This window comes from Mauremys reevesii, linkage group 2, assembly GCF_016161935.1.
Source record: "Mauremys reevesii isolate NIE-2019 linkage group 2, ASM1616193v1, whole genome shotgun sequence".
NCBI classification, from domain to species: Eukaryota; Metazoa; Chordata; order Testudines; family Geoemydidae; genus Mauremys; species Mauremys reevesii.
In genome coordinates, this window is record NC_052624.1 from 197,753,337 (window position 1) to 197,774,331 (window position 20,995).

Sequence of the window (20,995 nt, forward strand, 5' to 3'; positions counted from 1 at the left end):
CTGGCAAAGGCAGCGGGCACACATGGGGCTGGGCTTGGGCAGCGCTCCCACAGGGCAGAGTTAAGGTGACGCGGGCGCCGGTCGCTCGGCACGTTCCGGTGTTTGGCGGTTGACCGTTGTCCCGCGCGTCCCTAGGGCAGCCGCCGCTCCGCCTTCGCAGCCACTCACACCTCTCTGGCCTCCGAGCCCAGCGCGCGCTGGGGATTAGCGGGGACCCCCGCGCGCCACGGGCGGGGCCCTGGTCCTGCCCCCGCCGTTCTCCCCAACTCACAGCGGCCCAGAACGGATCGTGACGTCAGCCCAGGTGCTTCCCCTGGGGCGGGGTTTCGACTGCCCCGGGTAGGCGGAGGCTGGTTGGCTGGGAGCGCGCATGCGCATGACGGCGGCGGGGACTTGCGCTCGCCGCGGCGAACTGTGAGGCAGTCAAAGACGGAGCGCGCGGCGAGCTGGGACTTGCGCTCGTCGCCGCTCGTGTTCTGGGCGTAGCGAGCGAGTGAGAGGTTATGAGCCTGCAGGACTCCAGCGGCCACGCTCGCTCCGGCCGCGGCCATGGCAGCCTCTATAGAGCAGGAGTTCCAGGAGATCGACAGTGCTAACGACTGGCAGGCTCGCTACCTTGTGAGTGAACGAGGGACTCCCTTTATCGGGGGCGGGGGAGGGGAAGGAGAGACAGGCGGCTCTGGCCGGCACGCGCGGCTCTTCTCCTGTACTGGGAAGCGGAAGTCGTTGGGCCACGGCTTGATTTCAGGTGCGCGCGGCAGCGCCAGCACCAAGCCGTGTGACGACACTGCGCATGTTCCAAGAAGGGGCGGGCGGGGGCAGAAGAGCGCTGTGGAAGTGCGCATGCTCCACGAGGAGACGGGAGAAGGTGTACAGGACTGATGGGAGCACGCATGCGTCAAGTAGGAGGGGGGGTAGAGCGTATTAAGAGTGTGTGGGTGAAGTGCGCATGCTCCAGCGGGCAGAGCAGAATTGACATGCGCACGCGCGGCGATGAGTTTTCGCCTCCCAACGCCCCCACTTCCTAGACTGGCCTCTCGGGCGCTGCCTGCCGAAGCAGTGCTGCGACGTGCTTGTCAGGCTGCTCTGCCCTTCGCACGCTGCTGAGCCCTCTCGCCCTGGGCGCTATAAAGCAATCTCTGTGACATACTCCCGAGTTAGCAGGGGGCTGCCGGCTTTTCAGCGGTGCTGGGGCGTTCATGCCAGTCCTTGGTTTACAGCATAGGGCCAATATTCTGGCAGCGTTAATTGCTTGTAACGATTTAATGGCACACCCTGTGTATACCTTGGACCACGTCACGTGTTTTCATGTTACTAGAAATTGCATGTGTAGTAACTGTCTTTAATGTCCTGGGTCACCTGAATCAGAGCAACTGTGTCCTATTTTTGCAAAATTAGTAGTGATTAATAATAATTTACACTCTCCTTTGAGTTAATATTTTATAAAATATTCTGATCTAGCTCGCATCACATCCCACAGAGGTATTAGATAGTAGGCGTGTTTTACAAATGAGGAATAAGCAGCACTGAGTGAATGTGACTTGTGAAGGCCTTGTCTACACTGCTACTTTACAGCACTGCAAGTTACTCACTTAGGGGTGTGACCCTTCCCCCTCTTCTCCTCCCGGGTGCTGCAAGTTTCAGTGCTGTAAAATGCCAGTATAGACAGCACTGGGAACTACTTCCCTCCTGGGGGTGTTTTTTATATAGCACTGGTGCTGTGACTACACAGCCATGTTAAGACATGTGTAAAAGTCAGATAGCAAACCTGCTGACTTCCTATCCCATTATGCTGTGCTTTCATTCTGTTAAACTAAAATCTTAGTGTATTTTATTCATAAACTTTATATTTTTAAATATATGCAAATAACATACAGTATCTGAAACAGTAAAATAATACTAAGATTTAAATTTAACAGGGCAGGCGATAATAAATTATTAAGCAAAATTTCACAGATGGCAAAGTGTACCAGTAGTAGTTCTGTAACCAATATTGCCCACCACTACTAGCAAAATGTATACAGAATATTGCATGGTGTATGTCCGTAGTGTGTAAACTATCTTTTTTTTCCTAAGTCGTCATAATTTTATTAAAATAAACCTGATGGAATAAATTGACATGAAAATGTTAATAGCAAAAGCCCTGGAAGGCTTTTCAGTTAGTTACAGATTTTCTGTTCTGAATTCAGCTATATTTTGTAGATATTTCCAAATTCTGCCATTCTGGTATTGTACACTGCAAAGTGTGTTCAGTAATCTCTTGAGCAATTTTTCATTTATTTCTGCTCCTTAAAATGTTTGGTTTTGTTTGTAATATTTCTAGAATTTTATTATAAAACCAGAGAAATGGGTTTTTGTGACAGAGGCAAAAGATTTTTATCCAAGTGTTTCTGTTCATATGAAATTACTTTCAACGTTGACATATCTTATATATGTGCTGAAGTATTACTTACTTTCCTACGCCCTCCTCCTGTGCCCCAAGCCTCCCCATATAGATGGAGTAATAAATACTGGAGGCAAGGGAGACTGCTAATTATGCTCAGGGAATTTGCAAGGAAAAATTAAATAGGTGAAAGAAGGTGGGATTTCCTTCCTTGTAGAGTGAGCCCTCCAGTTCCATGGACTTGACATTGTTTGTGGAGAAATTCCATGGATCTTTGGGGAGAGATTAGGAATTTCTGTAGTGTGGGCTTGGCTACACTTGCAAGTTGCAGCGCTGGTGGAGGCTTTCCAGCGCTGCAATTATTCTCTGTCCACACTTGCAAGGCACATCCAGTGCTGCAACTCCCTGGCTGCAGCGCTGGCTGTGCACCCATTCGGGTTGGGGTATAAGGAATGCAGCGCTGGTGATCCAGCGCTGCTCATCAGGTGTGGACACACACCAGCGCTTTAATTGGCCTCCAGGGAATAAGGAGATATCCCAGAATTCCTGTTCAGCCACTCTGCTCATCAGTTTGCACTCTACTGCTCTGGCCTCAGGTGACCGGCCTTTTAAATGCCCCGGGAATTTTAAAAATCCCCTTTCTGTTTGCTGCAGCCAGGTGTGGAGTGCAATCAGTTAATCTTTACAGGTGACCATGCCTCCACGCGGCAAACGAGCCCCAGCATGGCGAGTTGCTGGACTTCATTAGTGTTTGGGGGGAGGAAGCTGTGCAGTCCCAGCTGCACTCCAGCCGTAGGAATTATGATATCTTTGAGCAGGTATCAAGGTCCATGCTGGATAGGGGCCATGATCGGGACGCGCTGCAATGCAGGGTTAAAGTAAAGGAGCTGCGGAGTGCCTATTACAAAGCCCGTGAGGGAAACTGCCGGTCCGGCGCTGCCCCCACGACCTGCCGTTTTTACAGGGAGATGGACGCGATACTTGGGGGTGACCCTACTGCCAATCCTAGGACCACGATGGACACTTCTGAGCAGGGTGGGGGACAGGTGGGGGTGGTGGAAACTGAGTGAAGCTACTGAGATGGGGGAAGACACCCCAGAGTCCCAGGAGGCATGCAGCCAGGAGCTCTTCTCAAGCCAGGAGGAAGGAAGCCAATCGCAGCACCCAGCAGTTGCTGAAGGACAAGCAGAGGAGCGAGTTACCGGTAAGCGGCTTTTATTTTCAGGGTGGAAATGTTTCGGGAGAGGAGGGGGGGGGTTAGGGCTGCATGCATGCATGCCTAGATGTGGAATAGCCCATTGATGTGGTCTATCACGTCGCTGTAATTGGCTGCAGTAATCTCCTCAAAAGTTTTAGCCAGAGCGTGGGCAATGTGCCTGCGCAGGTTTATAGGGAGAGCCACTGTGGTCCTTGTCCCAGTCAGGCTAACACATCCGCGCCACTGTGCCGCGAGGCGTGGGGGGACCATTGCTGCACACAGGCAAGCTGCATAGGGGCCAGGGCGGAATCTGCATTGCTGTAGAAGACCTTTCCGCTCTTCCCTGGTGACCCGCAGCAGGAAGATATCTTCCAGGAGTAACTCCTGTGGAAAATGTTGGGAGACTGTTTAGTGAAGATCCCCCATGCAGATGTTTGCTGTCCCCAACGCACAGAAACCCCTGCACAGCCCTGAAGCAATCAGTACCCCTTACTCACCATTTCGTGGCTGCTGTTGTGTTATGTGTGTGCTCTTATTTGTTATGTGAAAAATATGCTTAAGTGAAGACTGTAAACTCCTTAAGTGTGTGGGAATTACTGTTTGGATGAGATAATGAACAATGCTACCCTGTTAACTGTTGCAATTTTTGCCTTCCAAAAGCGACCTTGACTGCTGGACTGCCAATTTCCACCACAGCACAGAGACTACAGAATCTGAGGAAAAAGCCATGAAAAACCAAGGAAGACATGCTGAAAGCCGTTATTGATCACTCTGCTAGAGAGAGTAAACACCTGCAGGAGTGGAGAGAAAGTGAAAGCAGGATCCGCCAGAGACATTGGCGGAGAAACGCTGTGGCAAAGAGGAAAAGCACAGACCAGCTGCTAGGCATCCTGGCGCGCCAAGCGGACTCTCTCCAGGCACTCGTAGCCATGCAGGCAGAGCAGTCCCGCGCTGCCCCACAGCCCCCCCCGTCCCAAATTTTATTCTCTTCTGCCCCAATGTCAGCTCCAAACCCCCTTCCCCAGCATCCAGGTTCTTACCACCACCAGCTACCTCCAACACCTGTACGTTCACCAACCAGCCCTGAGAACTACGACCCTTACCCTCTGCACTCAACCCCCATCACCATGCAGTATATGCACCCTGAAGTACAGCAGCCATTGCACAGCACTGCAGACAGGACATATGCAAACTTGTGACTGTACAGTTCACCAACCCAACCCCCTGCCCTAGGTTCCTGAAATGTTGTGTCTGTCAATGAAGTATTTTTCTTTTCAATAAAATAAATCTTGGCTTTGAAAACAGTCTTTATTATTGCAGATAGTGAAAGATACCTTATCCCAGTAAAGAAACAGTCACTGGAGATCATGTTAGGGATAATAGAATCCTAACAGTGTAACCACTGCACTTCACTCCCATGCAAGGCAGCAAACATTACTGTTGGCTTTCAGCCTCAAATTCTTCCCTCAAGGCATCCCTAATCCTTGTAGCGCTGTGCTGGGCCTCTCTAGTAGCCCTGCTCTCTGGCTGTGCAAATTCAGCCTCCAGGACTTGAACCTCGGTGGTCCATGCCTGACTGAATGTTTCACCCTTCCCTTCACAAATATTATGGAGGTTACAGCATGTGGATATAACCGCGGGGATGCTGCTTTCCCCCAAGTCTAGCTTCCCATACAGGGACCGCCAGCGGGCTTTTAAACGCCCAAAAGCACACTCCACAGTCATTCGGCACCGGCTTAGCCTGTAGTTGAACCGGTCCTTGCTCCTGTCAAGCTTCCCTGTATAGGGTTTCATGAGCCAAGGCAGTAACGGGTAAGCGGGGTCTCAAAGGATCACAATGGGCATTTCGACGTCCCCTACTGTGATCTTCCTGTCTGGGAAATAAGTCCCTGCCTGCATCTTCCTGAACAGGCCACTGTTCCGAAAGATGTGTGCATCATGCACCTTTCCAGGCCAGCCTGTGTAAATGTCCATGAAACGCCCACGGTGATCCACAAGCGCCTGGAGAACCATAGAGAAATACCCCTTCCGATTAACGTACTCTGATGCTAGGTGGGGGGGTGCCAGAATAGGAATATGCGTCCCATCTATTGCCCCTCCACAGTTAGGGAAACCCATTGTGGATGGCTTTGCACAAATGTCCTGCACGTTCCCCAGAGTCACGGTCCTTCTTAGCAGGATGCGATTAATTGCCCTGCAAACTTGCATCAACACGATTCCAACGGTCGATTTTCCCACTCCAAACTGGTTCCCGACCGACCGGTAGCTGTCTGGAGTTGCCAGCTTCCAGATTGCAATAGCCACCCGCTTTTCCACCGTCAGGGCAGCTCTCAATCTTGTTTCCTTGCGCCGCAGGGTGGGGGCGAGCTCAGCACACAGTCCCATGAAAGTGGCTTTTCTCATCCGAAAGTTCTGCAGCCACTGCTCGTCATCCCAGACTTCCATGACGATGTGATCCCACCACTCAGTGTTTGTTTCCCGAGCCCAAAAGCGGCGTTCAACGGTGCTGAGCATTTCCGTGAATGCCACAAGCACTGTAGTGTCACACGCGGCAGGCGACTCGATATCATCGATATCCTCGTCGGACTCCTCACTGTCACTTTGGAGCTGAAGGAATAGCTCAACTGCCAAACGTGTTGTGCTGACGACACTCGTCATCACAGTCCTCAGCAGCTCGGGCTCCATTTCCCACAGAAATCGCGATTCACAGACAGAGAGTAAAAAACAGCAAGCGACTCACAATGGCGCCAAACGTGGCTGGAAAAACTGTGAATGCTGGGATGCGAAGCGATGCACCACGGGGCATTGGGACAGGAAGCGGAATGACCCACACCCTTCCGTCCCCTTCCCACAACCCACAGCGCAAAAATGGGACGAGGTGCTCTGTGGGATAGCTGCCCACAATGCACCTCTCAATACAGCGCTGCAAATGCTGCAAGTGTGGCCACACTGCAGCGCTGGTAGCTGTCAGTGTGGCCACACTCCAGCGCTGGCCCTACACAGCTGGACGACCAGCACTGCAACTTGCAAGTGTAGCCAAGCCCTAAGACTGGTTTCTTTGTGCTACTCCCTGAGGTCCGTGCAGTGACGACTCTCTGATTAGCTTTTGTCCCCAGTGATATTTCTGTGTGGATTTGCTGTGGGATGATGCTGTGTATTACACCTCCTCCCTATTCATGTCCCTCCCAGTTGTGGAGCCCAGTTCAAAGGTGGGAGCTTTTGTGATATTGGAGTGAGAGTTTGGAGGGTGGTTGGGGTCAATTCTCCAACAGATTTTGGGTCATTGTAATGGTGTCCTCTGCTAGTTTAACTTCTGTGGCAAATCGGAGGGGTTGGTATGTAAACATGCATATTGAGAGAAAAGGGTTTTCTGATGAGTATTCTGATGAGAGGTTTCTTTTGGATACTTTTGTTGTTTTTAGCTCTTGTCTCTCTAGTAGATTGATCTGCTCCAAAATTGTCAGTAAATGTGCACTAACCTTTTTAAGAGAGACTTTTTAAAAATAAGAATATTTATTTTTATGGAAAACTACACAACACTTATCACGCAGATTTTTAATGCACAAATGTTTAAATTGTTTATATGTAATGATATTTCAATAAATGTTGCAAATTCATATCTAACATGATCCAAGTTCATTTTAGGTTATAGTTCCATAGAAATCCTCTCTGATTCTCTTCCCTGTTCTTCCTGAAAACAGGCATAATGTGAAGAGATTTGAGGAGAGTGGTGCTTTTTTGCAATGAGGATGATGCAGAAGGTAGATGGAAGGAAGCCCATAAGGAGATTACAATAGTCAAGACAAAGAATAGTCAGGACCCCTGCAATGGCTTTACTGGAGAGAAAAAACAGAATATTTTTTGAGTGATGTAGGACCTTATTGTCAGAAGTAGCAGCATCAGTGATGTGAAGGAAGGAGAGAAGACTTGATAAGGTGTATTGTAAAGTTAAAAAAAAACTTTTTATTTATCTCCTCAGATACAACTACAGAAAGACTACACAAAGTCTCTGTCACAGTTAGTCAGGCTCAGCAGACGCCTGGCACTCTAGCCATCTTTTCTGTTTGCCTGTATTAGATGAAGCTGGGGAAGGGCACGAATACAACGTATAATAGGTCTTGGAACATGTTGGTAGAATTTCTTGTTGCAGATGGTGGAGGAAGTAAGCAGGGGAGCCTTTTAGACTTGATTCTGACCAACAGGGAGAAATTGGTTGTGAATCTGAAGGTAGAAGGCAATTTGGGTGAAAGTGATAGAATCAAGATTCCTAAGGAGAGGGAGGAATGAGAGTAGCAGAATAAGGACAATAGATTTCAAAAAGGCAGACTTGAACAAACTCTGAAAACTGGTAGGTAAGTTCTGGGGAAGAACATCTAAGGGAAAAAAAGTCAGGAGAGTTGGCACTTAGGGATATTAAAGGCATAATAGGAGACTAACCAGAAGAGAAGGAAAGATGGGAAGAACAGTAAGAGGCCAATATGGCTCCATCAAGAGCTCTTTAATCATCTAATGGAAAACTACAGAAGTTACTCCAGGGAGAATTCTGCGCCTAAAAATTATGCGCACAATGTTTAAAAATTCTGCATAGTTTTTGTCAAAATTATACAACATAATCACTCCAGTTTCAGTTTTTGTAATTTATTTCAAAATATGTCAACAAACATGCCAACTATACCGATTTTTAAAAGAAAAAAATTCCCTCAGGAGTAGAGTTTAAGAAAAAAACTCTGACAACCCAGAGCCCAGCCACAGGGCACCCTCCAACCCAGACACCCGCACCTGCTCCCCCCCCGAGCCCAGCTGTGGGGCACCCTCTCCCCTCAGAGCTCAGCTGCAGGGCATCCTCAGAACCCAGACACCCTCCTACCTCTCCTCAGAGTCTTTACTCCCCCCAGCTTCTTTACTGTTGTGCTGTGGGATGTGGTGTGGTGCTGCCCTGCCCTTCTTCACCCTTTGCGAGAACTGGGTCTCCTGGGCTCTCTTCTGTCCCCGGGTGGATGAAGATCAAGCCAGGCAGCTGGAGTGTGCAGAGCTCTGGCTGCAGAACCTCCATCCTCACCGGACTGGGTACTCCAGTCACTGTGAGCTGGAGAGCTGGGCTCTGCAGAGTCCAGCAGCCCCTAATGGCTGCCAGCAGCTCTACAGCCCCAATTCTGTAGTGGAAACATGGAATTCTGTGCAAATGCTGCATTGCACAGGGGTGCAGAATTCCCTCAGGAGTAAAAAAGAAGAATGGACAAATTGCTAAGGATGAATAGGACAAGCATATAGGGACAAAATCAGAAAGGCTAAGGCACAAGATAAGTTACACCTTGTAAGGGACATGAAAGACACATATTTACAGAATCTCTTCATACTGAGGAGTGAGAAAAGGATGAAGGAAAGTGTAGTCCACTCTTTAGTGGGACTAAATAGTGGGTCTTATAACAGATATCAAGAAGGCCTGAGAAGTTTAATACCTGTTTTGCTGCAGACTTCATTTAAAGATTAGTTGTGACCAGATGCTTAACACAGTTAACATTAACAACAAGATGGAAAGAATACAAGCCAGAATAGGGAAAGAACAGATTGAAGAATATTTTAGATAAGTTAGATGTATTCAAGTTGGGAGGCCTGACAAAGTTCATCCAAGTGTACTTAAGGAATCTTGGAACTGTTAACAGTTGTCTTTGAGAATTCATGGAGGACAGGGGAGGTCCCGGAGGACTGGAGAAGGGCAAATATAGTACTGTTCTTTTAAAAAAGGCTGACTGGTCTATACCCCACGTCCTCTTTGTTCCCTAATTTCCATACCTGGAACAAATTATTAAACAATGTTTGTAAGCACCTGCAGGATAATACCGTTATAAGAAATAGCCAGCATGGATTTCAAGGACAAATCATGCTAAATCAACTTAATTTCCTTCTTTGTCATGATTCCTGGCTTAGTGGATTTTTGGGGGTGGGGCAGTAGACATGATGTATCTTGGTTTTAGTATGACTTTTGACATTGGTCTTCCATGACATTCTTATAAGCAAACTAGAGAAATGGTTCTAGCTGAAATTATTATAAGATGGGTGTATATCTGGTTGAAAGACTGTACTCAAAGTAGTTATCAATGGATCGCTATCATACTGGGAGGATATATTCAGTGGGGTCCCACAGAGCTCTGTCATTGGCCAGGTACTTGTTCCACTTTTTCATTAATGACTTGGATAATGTAGTGGTGAGTATGCTTATAAAATTTGCAGTTGGCACTAAAATGGGAGAAGTTGCTAGCACTTTGGAGAACAGGGTTAGAATTCAAAATGACTTTGATAAATTAGAGAATTGGTCTGAAATCCACAAGATGGAAATTGGGAAAAGACAAGGGAAAAGTACTACACTTAGGAAGGAAAGATCAAATGCATAACTACAAAATCAGGAGTGACTGGCTGGCTAGGTGATAGTATTGCTGAAAAGGATCTGGGGGTTATAGTGGATCACAAATTGAATATGAGCCAACAATGTGATGCACTTTTCTGGGGTATATTAACGGGAGTATTGTGTGGAAGTCATGGGAGGTATTTGTCCCATTCTACTCAGCACTGGTAAGGCCTCAGCTGGAATAGTGTATCCAGTTTCGGACACTTCACTTTAAGAAAGATGCATACAAATTGGAGAGCAACAGAAATGATACAAGATTTAGAAAACATGATGTATGAGGAAAGGTTTAGACAAGCGAGCATGTTTCTTCTAGGGGTGGGAGAAGAAGACTGTAGGGGTGACCTGATAAGTCTCCAACATGTTAAGGGCTGTTAGAGAAAGGATGGGGATAAATTGTTCTCCATGTCCACTGATGGTAGGACAAGAAGTAATAAGCTTAATCTGCAACAAGGGAGGTGTAGGTTAGTAAGTTTTTCCTAATATCTAACTTTTAAGGAAAGTTAAGTACTGGAATAGATTACCAAGGGAGGCTGTGGAATCCCCATCATTGAAGATTTTTAACAACAGGTTAGACAAACACCTGTCATAGATGATTTAGGTATACTGAATGGCCCCACAAGGTCTCTTCCAGCCCTGTGTTTCTGAAATTCTGTATTTTGAGGCCTCTGTCATTAGTCAAGGGCCAATTGCTAAAACCCCTTCTCCATCCCTTCACACAATCTACTTCCCCGTTCTTCTGGTCTGTTAAATAGAATTGTCTCTCAGAACACTCTGGAAATGTACCTGTTGTAGGAACGTCTGAGAGCAGACCCTCAAAATACTTCCCTTGCTGTCTTGGGGATGGTGTGTCGTGACCTCTCTCTGATGTTCCTTCCATTCCAAACAGACCCTGAATGTGGTCACCTGTGTGAGTTGTCAGACAACTGGAATAGTCCCATGGTTGTTACCACAGCTACAAATCAGGAGCTAACTCAGAGTTATCTGTATGATACTGAAATCGCCAAGCACTATCAGTCTTGACAACAGAGAGGAGCTGTATTGGATTTCGCAGGCACTTCATGATGCAGAGGGGATATCTGTAAAACAGTACTAGTCCTATCTAAGTCCCATTTTTGACATGAGAGACACCCTATGAGGCCAATTGCAAAGAGCATAGCCATGCCAAATCCTTCATCCTTCCTTGTTTCATGCCATGTGAAATACTCACCAAATTTGTTTCTATGCTGTCTGTGAAGCGTTAACTGACTAGACAAGTGTAAGAAGCTGATAGTTCTAAATGCTAATATTCAATAGTCAAGTTAAATGCTAAGCACAAATGAAGTCCTGAGCAAAGGTGAACTTCAATGAACTATAATATGAATATATTAAAATGTTAATTAATTGGCTTGAAGATGCTCTTTTTTTCTGTGCAGAATGTTACTCAGAGTGAATTGAAGATTTTATTATTAAACTGTATTTTTGTACTTTTAAGGAAATTCGGCATAAAGCCAATGACTATCCTCATAGAGTTGCAAAATATCCAGAAAACAGAAATCGAAATAGATACAGAGATGTCAGCCCATGTAAGTATATATCCTTTGCTCAGTGTAATTAAATGCATAATGAAAACAGTTTTGTCTCTAGAGTTGTTGCTCATTTTTTCCTTTTCAAAGAGATTCTTATGAACCCTTTATGTATAACCTAAAATGATTTGCTTTTGAGATGTATCTGGTTTTGTGTTTAGTTTTTTTAACAATAGACAGTTTGGTCCTTCTGTAAACTGGCTTGCATGCTAAAATATGTACCTTTGGGGAAAAGTAAACCAGTGGCTGTTATAACACACTGTTACAGTGATTAATGGTAGTTATAGAAATTGTGTACAAATATATAAATGTTTGTGAGCAAGCAAGGTGGACTAATTTTAAATCACTGATTCTAATAATGATTTAAATGAACAAGCAGGCAACCTTGATTTACATAATCAATTTCCATTTTGTTTTGCATTTGTATTTATTTTCCTAAAGAGAGGTTAATTTTTCACTGTTTCTATAATTAATCATGTTTAATACAGTAGTGCTTAAGGACCAACCAAGAATGGGGTCCCATTGTGCTAGGCACTTTACAAACAGAGTGGTCCCTGTCCCCAAAGAGCTTACAATCTCTCTAGACAAGACAGGCAGAGGGTGGGTGAAGGGGTAGAATAGACCAGCAGAGTAAACAATGTTATGTTGGCAAATGTCATGTTAGTGCCAAGATTCTCTTTTGGGGGGGTATATGTCAGATGGGTGCTTAGGAGGGGATTAGTTAAAGGGAAAGGGACTGAGGGGAATAGGGCAGGAGAAAAAGGCTGAGATGAAGAGACTGAGAGGGGTGGTTAGATCAAGCACCCAATCAGCACAGGATGGAGAAAGTCCAGCCATATGTAGAAATGTCTCTGAATCTCCAGAAATCCCTGATTTAACTGCTTCTGCTCTTACTTGCTGGAGTCTCTCTTTGTAGTTTCCCTGAAGGTTAGATCACATAGGGTGGGGGCAAGGCACAGCATCACCTCTGCTCTGAGTGCCAAGAGAGTCAGAGTGCTGTCTCTTGTACAGTTCTGGGTCCAAGGGAATGCTGGGAAAAAGGTGACTCTGGCTGTGCCCCATTTTACCCCCTCATCCCAATACAGGAGTCCCTGCTTTGGCTGCTTCTGCTTTTATTGGCTGGAATCTCTGGCTGGCCACTACTTTGCTCTAATTTTGAGGATATGCCATAGCTATGCCCCTTTATTTAAATACTTTTATGGAGTTTATAAAGGTATGTTATGGATTCTTATATTTTTACACTTTTTATTATGTTAAAAAATAGTGAATGATATTTCTTATTTACTAGATGATTTGTTTTGTTACTTGTGAATTGTCAAGCTGCATTTGGAGGGAAATTGGAGTTAAATTAAAATGCACAAAACCAGCATTTTAAAATTGTTTTTATTAGTTAAATGAAACTACCTTAACTGTGCTGGATATGTAAGAAAAAAATTAAATGGAAAACATGTATTGATAAATTAAAACTGATTTATTAAGCAAAGGAATTCTGGTCTGTAGATAGTGAATTGAACTGATTGTTTCTGGTCACAATATCTTTCAAGACTTTAGGACTAGTCAATCTCATCCTCTCCCACCTAGTATTTATTAATAGATTGGAAGAGAAAAATCAGTTTTCCTGCTTTTCCAGCTCCCAGTCAGTTTCTCAGTGTTAAATGAACTAGTAGTTGAACTGAATTAGTTGGATAAACTGAAATATAGAAAATATTATCTTTGCCCCTGCAGAAGAGGCTACTTCTGTCTAAAGCTGGTTTTGCACTTCAAAAAACTCTAGTTCCAGGTACTTGGCCAGTGACTTCGACCAGTTCAGTGTTTTGACTTTCTTTAAACCTTTGGCAGCACTTGAATATTAGTTTATTTATTTATTTATTTAATTTAAATGATTTTAATAGAGTATGCTAAGTTTAGGCCTCAAATTTGATTGAAATCTGAACCTCCCTTGCCCCCCGCCCCCATATTTATCCATTCTTATTTTGGTATGTGTGTCATGTGTTGCTTGCTAAGATATTTTTAGGGAATTTCCTCTGATAACTTTGTTTGTTGTAGCACTATTTGAATTAGTGTTGATCAGTCTTTTAACAACATTTAAAATACATGTTGTCATCTGTCAGAATTAGTGGCCTTAAATTTTTTGTTGTTGTTGTTTTTGGGTTTTTTTGTGAATTGTCTATATTTAAGGGTTTGGCATGACATCTCTTCCAAAGAATTTACAGAACTATTTCAGATAGTGTTTTCAATGCCATATCACCTTGAGTGTTCTTGTCTTATGTTTATCTGCTATATAAAAATATTGATGATTTAATCAAAACTTGTTACCTAATCAGAGTCCACTATCATAACTCTTGTTCAGAAGGAACAAGACAAGTCTTAATGCTACTTCTTTGGGAATCTGGGTCTAGAGGCTCTCTAAATATTATAGACAAAATAGGTTAATGGTTTATGACTCCTCTTTTAATGTTAGGTTTCTCCTACATGACAAAGACGACTCAGAAGGCACCATGGCTAGTGACTGGAGCATGAGCTTGTAGATCTAGAAACTCATGTTCTGTTTCCAGTTCTGCCACTTAGCCAAAGCCACATAATGAATAAGTCACTTGGGCCAAAACTGATTTTGAGAGCTCAGTCTGACATACTTGGGGTCTTATTTTTGAGAAGCTCTGAGTACCTGCATTTCCAGTTGAAGTGAGTGGTAACCGCAAGTTGTTGACATGTCTCAAAATTAGGCCCAAAATATCGTAGATTTAGGCAACCAAAATCAGTGGCTGTGAAGGTAAATTTGGTAAATATCTCGACCTCAGTTTCTCAGTCTGGAAAAATGAGGATATTTTTCTTTGTGCTTTGAAATATCTGGATGAAAAGTGTATACAAGTGTAAAATACTAATAAAAAACCATTCATCTTTATGGAGCTAGTAGCAGCAGCTCTATAGGTATGACTTAACACTTTTTTTTAATAAGCTTCTGGTTTTAGTTGCTTATAGCTTTGCCAGACTTCAGCTATTAACTTTAACTGTTCTATGCTTGGTCTCTGTTTCATGCTGAATTTTTCTGGTAAGCATCAGCAACCCAACTTAACCACTTGGAAGGATGAAGTGAGGAAGAATAGAGTGTGTGGTTTTTTTGCGCCATGTCCCTTTCTTCAAAAAGCTTCAGTGCCTCCGTGGATTGGAGCAGGAATTCAAAATTAATCAGATTTGGTTCTGAAGTCAGAGATGCCTTTTCCTGTAGCTGTGAAAATCCACCAAGCGTTGGCCAAGTTACAAGCCTTTGAAAATTATTTGGTTATGCCCCATAGAGCCTGTTAGAAGCTTGCTGATAAAATCTGTAAACATTGCATCTGAACTGAAGATCCTGCCAGACCCCATAGACCTTCCTGCATTCTGACTGACTGAGCACTCTCTTGGGTCTTATTGACTCTCCATCTGCTCTGGGCATGTTTCTGTGCCCTACAGAACTAGAGCTTCAGAGAGCTGCGACATCTATTCCTTTGGCGTTGGCAAACAAGTGCTGAGATAGAACCCAGGGTGAGAATGGTATTAGTACTGTGGTCTTAGACCTTGTTACTGAGCAAGGCTCAATACACTTTCCTGAGGAGGAAGGCATATATTGTTCCCTTTTCCTGTTTTACAGATGGGATAACCGGGAGGTTGCACAAGTAGAACAGATAGAGCTGGTATACCAGACTCAAGTCTCAGCCACCACTGCAGAATGAATGGGCTAACTCTGTGTTAGATAGTGCAGTTTGTAGCAATTAGAACCTCCAGAGCCAGGAATAGAACTGAGGAGTTCTGAGTCCCAGCATTCCACTACTGTCTAGGAAATAGTGTGAAAGCTGCTGGCCATATATGTTCATTCTTCTACCGTAGCTGCTCTGCAGAGGATAAACCTACTATTTGTCAGTTGCTCTTTTAACTGAAGCAGTAGAGGTCTGTGCTGTGGATCTGGAAATCCTGGATTTAAACCCTGCTGATGACCCATGGGAGGTAGAACAGTATGGTTCTGCACAACAGAACTTGTTTTTCAATTTTTGTAGTTAATTATCTGCAAAAACTAGATTAAAAGATGTAGTACTAAGACCATAAAGTCAAGCACTCAAAAAATAAGGAAATGCTAGCATTAAAGTTGCCTGTGCAACCTTAGTGCCTGATCCAAAGCCCATTGGTATCAAAGGGGATCTTTCATAGATAGGGACCATCGTGATAATCTAATCTGACCTCCTGCACACTGCAGGCCACAGAACCTCATAGACTCATAGGCTTGAATGTCAGAAGGGACCATTATGATCATCTAGTCTGACCTCCTGCACATCGCAGGCCACAGAATCTCACCCACCCACTCTTGTATCTGAGCCATTGAAGTCCTCAAATCATAGTTTAAGAACTTCAAGATGCCGAGAATCTTCCAGCAAGTGACCCATGCCCCACACTGCAGAGGAAGGCAAAAAACCCGCATGGCCTATGCCAATCTGCCTTGGAGGAAAATTCCTTCCCGACCACAAATATGATGATGAGCTAAACCCTGAGCATGTGGGCAAGACTCACCAGCCAGACACCCAGGAAAGAATCTTGGAAATGCTTCATAAAGTCCCCAGACCTGTGTCTACTCGGTATGCTTTATTAATTACGAGTAACTCTCACCCACCCACTCCTGAAATAGACCCCTAACCTCTGACCAAGTTACTGAAATCCTCAAATCATGGCTTAAAGACGTCATGTTACAGAGAATTCACCATTTACACAAGTTTAAACCTGCAAGTGACCCTGTGCCATGCTGCAGCGGAAGATGAAAAACCACCAACGTCTTGCCAGTCTGACCTGGGGAAAAATTCTTTCCCAACCCCAAATATGGCAATCAGACCCTGAACATGTGGGCAGGTACCTGGGGAAGAATTCTCTGTAGTAATTCAGAGCCCTCCCCACCTAGTATCCTGTTTCCAGCCGTTAGGGATTTTTGCTACTGGCAATTCCCGATGGGCCACATGCCATTGTAGACAGTCCCATTATATAGTCCTCTCCATAAACTTATCAAGCTCAGTCTTGAAGGTCGTAAGACTTTTTGCCCCCACTGCTCCCCTTGGAAGGCTGTTCCAGAACTTCATTCCTCTGATGTTTTGAAACCTTCACCTAATATTGAGCCTAAACTTGTTGATAGGCAGTTTATATCTGTTTGTTCTTATGTCCACATTGGCGAATAACCTGAATAACTCCCCTCCCTCCCTGGTATTTATCCCTCTGATGTGTTTTTACAGAACAATCACCTCTCTCCTCAGCCTTCTTTTGGTTAGGCTAAATAAGCATGCTCTTTGAGGCTCTTCTCGTAAGGAAGGTTTTCCATACTTTGAATCATCCTAGTATCCCATCGCATCACCTGTTCCAGTTTGAATTAATTTTTCTTAAACCTGGGAAACCAGAATTGCGCACACAATTCCAGATGAGGTCTCAGCAGTATAATGGTACTAACTAGGGCTGTTGATTAATTGCAGTTAACTTAACTTAAAAATTTTTTTTTGATTAACTCAAAAAAATTAATCACGCATAATCGCACAGTTAAATAATAGAATACCAGTTGACCTTTATTAAATATTTTGGATATTTTTCCACATTTTAAAATATATTGATTTCAATTACAACACGGACTAGAAAGTGTACCGTGTTTATTTGATACTATTTTTTATTACAAATATTTGCACTATAAAAACGATAAAAGAAAAAGTATTTTTCAGTTCACCTCATACAAATACTGTTGTACAATTTCTTTATCGTGAAAGTACAACTTACAAATGTAGATTTTTTTTTTTTGTTACATAACTGCACTCAAAAACAAAACAATATAAAACTCCAGAGCCTACAAGTCCATTCAGTCCTACTTCTTGTGCAGCCAATCGCTAAGAGAAATAAGTTTGTTTACATTTACAGGAGATAATACTGCCCGCTTCTTGTTTACAGTATCACCTGAAAGTGAGAACAGACGTTCGCATGGCACTTTTGTAGCTGGCATTGCAAGGTGTTTTACGTGCCAGATATGCTAAACATTCATGTGCCCCTTCATGCTTTGGCCACCATTCCAGAGGACATGCTTTCATGCTGATGACGCTCGTTTAAAAAAAAAAAAAAGCGTTAATTAAATTTTGTGACTGAACTCCTTGGGGGAGAATTGTATGTTCCCTGCTCTGTGTTTTATCTGCATTCTGCCGTATATTTCATGTTATAGCAGTCTCTGATGATGACCCAGCACATGTTGTTCATTTTAAGAACACTTTCATGGCAGATTTGACAAAACGGAGAAGTACCAATGTAAGATTTCTAAAGATAGCTACAGCACTTGACCCAAGGTTTAAGAATCTGAAGTGCTTTCCAAAGTCTGAGAGGCACGAGGTGTGGAGCAGGGTTTCAGAAGTCTTAAAAGAGCAACACGGAAACTAGAGAACCTGAACCACCAAAAAAGAAAATCAACCTTCTGCTGGTGGCATCTGACTCAGATGATGAAAATGAACATGCGTGGTCTGCACTGCTTTGGATCGTTATCGAGCAGAACCCATCTTCAGCATGGATTCATGTGTTCTGGAATGGTGATTGAAACATGAAGGGACATCCAAATCTTTAGCACATCTGGCACATAAATATCTTGCAATGCCTGCTACAACAGTCCGATGAGAACGCCTGTTCTCACTTTCTGGTGACATTGTAAACAAGAAGCAGGCAGCATTATCTCCTGCAAATGTAAACAAACTTGTTTGTCTGAGCGTTTGGCTGAACAAGAATCAGGACTGAGTGGACTTGTAGGCTCTAAAGTTTTACGTTGTTTTGTTTTTGAATGCAGTTATTTTTTGTACATAACTCTACATTTCTAAGTTCAACTTTCATGATCGAGACTGCATTACAGTACTTATATTTTTCAATTCACTTAATACTATTTTATTTTTACAGTACAAATATTTATAATAAATATAAAGTGCACATTGTACACTTTGTATTCTGTATTGTAATTGAAATCAATATATTTGAAAATGTGGAAAACATCCAAAAATACTTATATAAATGGTGTTCTGTTATTAAACAGTGTGATTAATCGCGATGCATTTTTAAAAAAATGCTTGACATCCGTAGTACGAACACTTCCCCGTCTCTACTGGAAATACCTTGCCTGATGCATCCTAGGAGTGCATTAGCCTTTTTTCACAGCTGCATCACGCTGACGGCTCATAGTCATCCTGTGATCAACCATTACACCCAGGTCTTTCTCTTCCTCTGTCGCTTATAAGTCCCCAGCTTACAGCAAAAATTCTTGTTTCCATTGACTTCAGTCGTCATGCCCTTGAGATGGCCCTTTTGTGGGTATGCATTATGATTGTGTTCAATTACATTAGCACAGAATATTTGTTCTACAGAGCACTGCCTCATTTTGCACACCAGATTGATGGTGAATGAGACAGGGTTGTAAGAAGAGATGATGTTCTCTTGTAGTTCAGGCAGTAGGCTTGAACTCATGACAGCCAAGTTTTATTCCTGACTTTGCCATAGAACCCATAGTACTGGGCGAGAGCCTATGTGTTCTCCTTTTCCCAGGGAATTCACGCCTCATTGCAGAATTTTGCTCCAGAATTTGAGCTTTAATTTTAAAGTATGTGTAGCTCTGATTGGTGCAAAGAGAACAGAAAAAATATTGAGTGCAGACCAATACAGTTGTATTTAGAGAGCCTGCAACAGGATTTTTGAGTGGTGTGATCTGCTGTATTCATCTGTTGAGGCCCTTTGAACTCTGATTTCATGACTGGAATTTCTTCTGAGATGCTATAGAATTCAGCACTTTTGCCACAGAATTTTTTTTGCTTCACGTTATCTTAGGACTTGTTTTCTTTCTTCCTGTCTTGGCAGGACCTGCTTCCAGCTGCCTCTTACGATCCAGTTTTCCCATGAGGGTATTAGCTGGATTACGTGGCACTATGCCATGGAACCAGGCAACAGCTGGGAATCAGGGTTGAGCTCCCAGCTGGGAGTAGGGAGAGAGGTAAATGTAGGCTAGCAAGCTGTCTGGAGAACAGCGCAGCAACTGAGGCCCGGGAGATAAGCTGCTGCAGGCAGCCACAAGCTCCTCCCTTCTTTAGCACACAGGGAAGGAAGGAGGTTCTGAGCTGGGCCACCTGTATAAGGCTGCAGGAGCTGCAGCAGCTGGAGCCAGGCCACCAGGAGGGCATAATGAAATTAATTGCCCTTAAAAATAATCATTGTTGAATTTTACATCATGAGTATTTTCAGATATCAGCAATGAGGGAAGTGTGTGTGTTTATGCACGTGCAAAGATGACCACCTTTGTTGGATGGAAAATAAGGGAAAACCACATGGAAAAATAAGGGACAATGCTTTAAGGGACCTTGCATCCGAAGAAGTGGGTATTCACCCACGAAAGCTCATGCTGCAAAACATCTGTTAGTCTATAAGGTGCCACAGGATTCTTTGTTGCTAATGCTTTAAGGGACATCTTCGGGAAACATCACTTCCCTTAGCCTACCCTCTATTTTCTCTCAGATGTACACTTCTACTGCCCTCATCTATACCATACAATTATCATAAACTCAATTAATATTTAAAATGGTATTTACAAGTTTTAATAAATTTGAGTACATCTTCAAATGAGGGATGGGTAGTCATGTATGTGTGGGGGCAATAAAGGGTATTTCATGAGATTGCGATAAGTGAACATTTCCATGACAGTAAACACTAAATTCCATAGCATTTAGGGCTTGCTGCTGTGGAGTTTAGTCTCATGGAGTACGTAGAACCTGATCATCATACATACATACATACAAGAATGCTGAATTAAGGTTGTATGGCATCCTTAATCTTGGTACGTCGTAACTTTTGAGTCCTAGACTTTGCAACTTTAATATACTTTTAAATTTGTTTAAATGTAATGGTGGTAATAGTAGTTGCCTGTGCTTGCTGGTAGCTCTCTAGACGCTATCTAACTAGTTTATTAGGGAGGGACGAATCATTCCGAGTTGAAAATTTTATCATTTATTCCTTCAAGATGGTGATCCTTAAAAAATGTGATTCACTTATGGGACAAGAGAGCTTCTGAGCTCCATCTGAATTATCAAATGGCAAAGCTGTAACATATTTAAGAGTTCATTTTTATACAGTTTACAATTTCATAAATATTTTAGCTTATTTATTTTTTATTGTGCATCTAATTGTGGTGGATAAATAACTTATCTTTGAAAAGGCTATAAAAATAACTCTATTTTGCTGAGGCTAATAGGAAAAAATGTACTCTGGCATTTGATTGGTAGTACAAATTACTCTAGAGTAGAGAAAGGGGCAGTTTGACTGTATAGTGGTAGTGAAAGAGGAAGCTAATCTGAAATGTCACTGGGTTCAGTTTGAGAGCTAGTCATTTCCTGACAGATGAAACCATTTCTCAGAAAACACATTGTTAAAAGGAAAACAAC

General features: G+C 43.5%; 1 protein-coding gene across 2 annotated transcripts in view; it reads left to right on the top strand.

Annotated features, from left to right (window-relative positions):
- The first annotated feature begins 249 nt into the window (after nt 1-249).
- PTPN2 (protein tyrosine phosphatase non-receptor type 2) overlaps nt 250-20,995 on the top strand; it is a 58,324-nt gene continuing 37,578 nt past the window's right edge. The window contains exons 1-2 of one of the 2 annotated variants that reach the window (XM_039523231.1): nt 250-618; nt 11,459-11,549. In XM_039523231.1, the coding sequence (XP_039379165.1) occupies nt 550-618; nt 11,459-11,549 (160 nt within the window). In that variant the 5' untranslated portion in view covers nt 250-549. The remainder of the gene's footprint in view (nt 619-11,458; nt 11,550-20,995) is intronic. The other variant, XM_039523232.1, reaches the window with a different exon arrangement.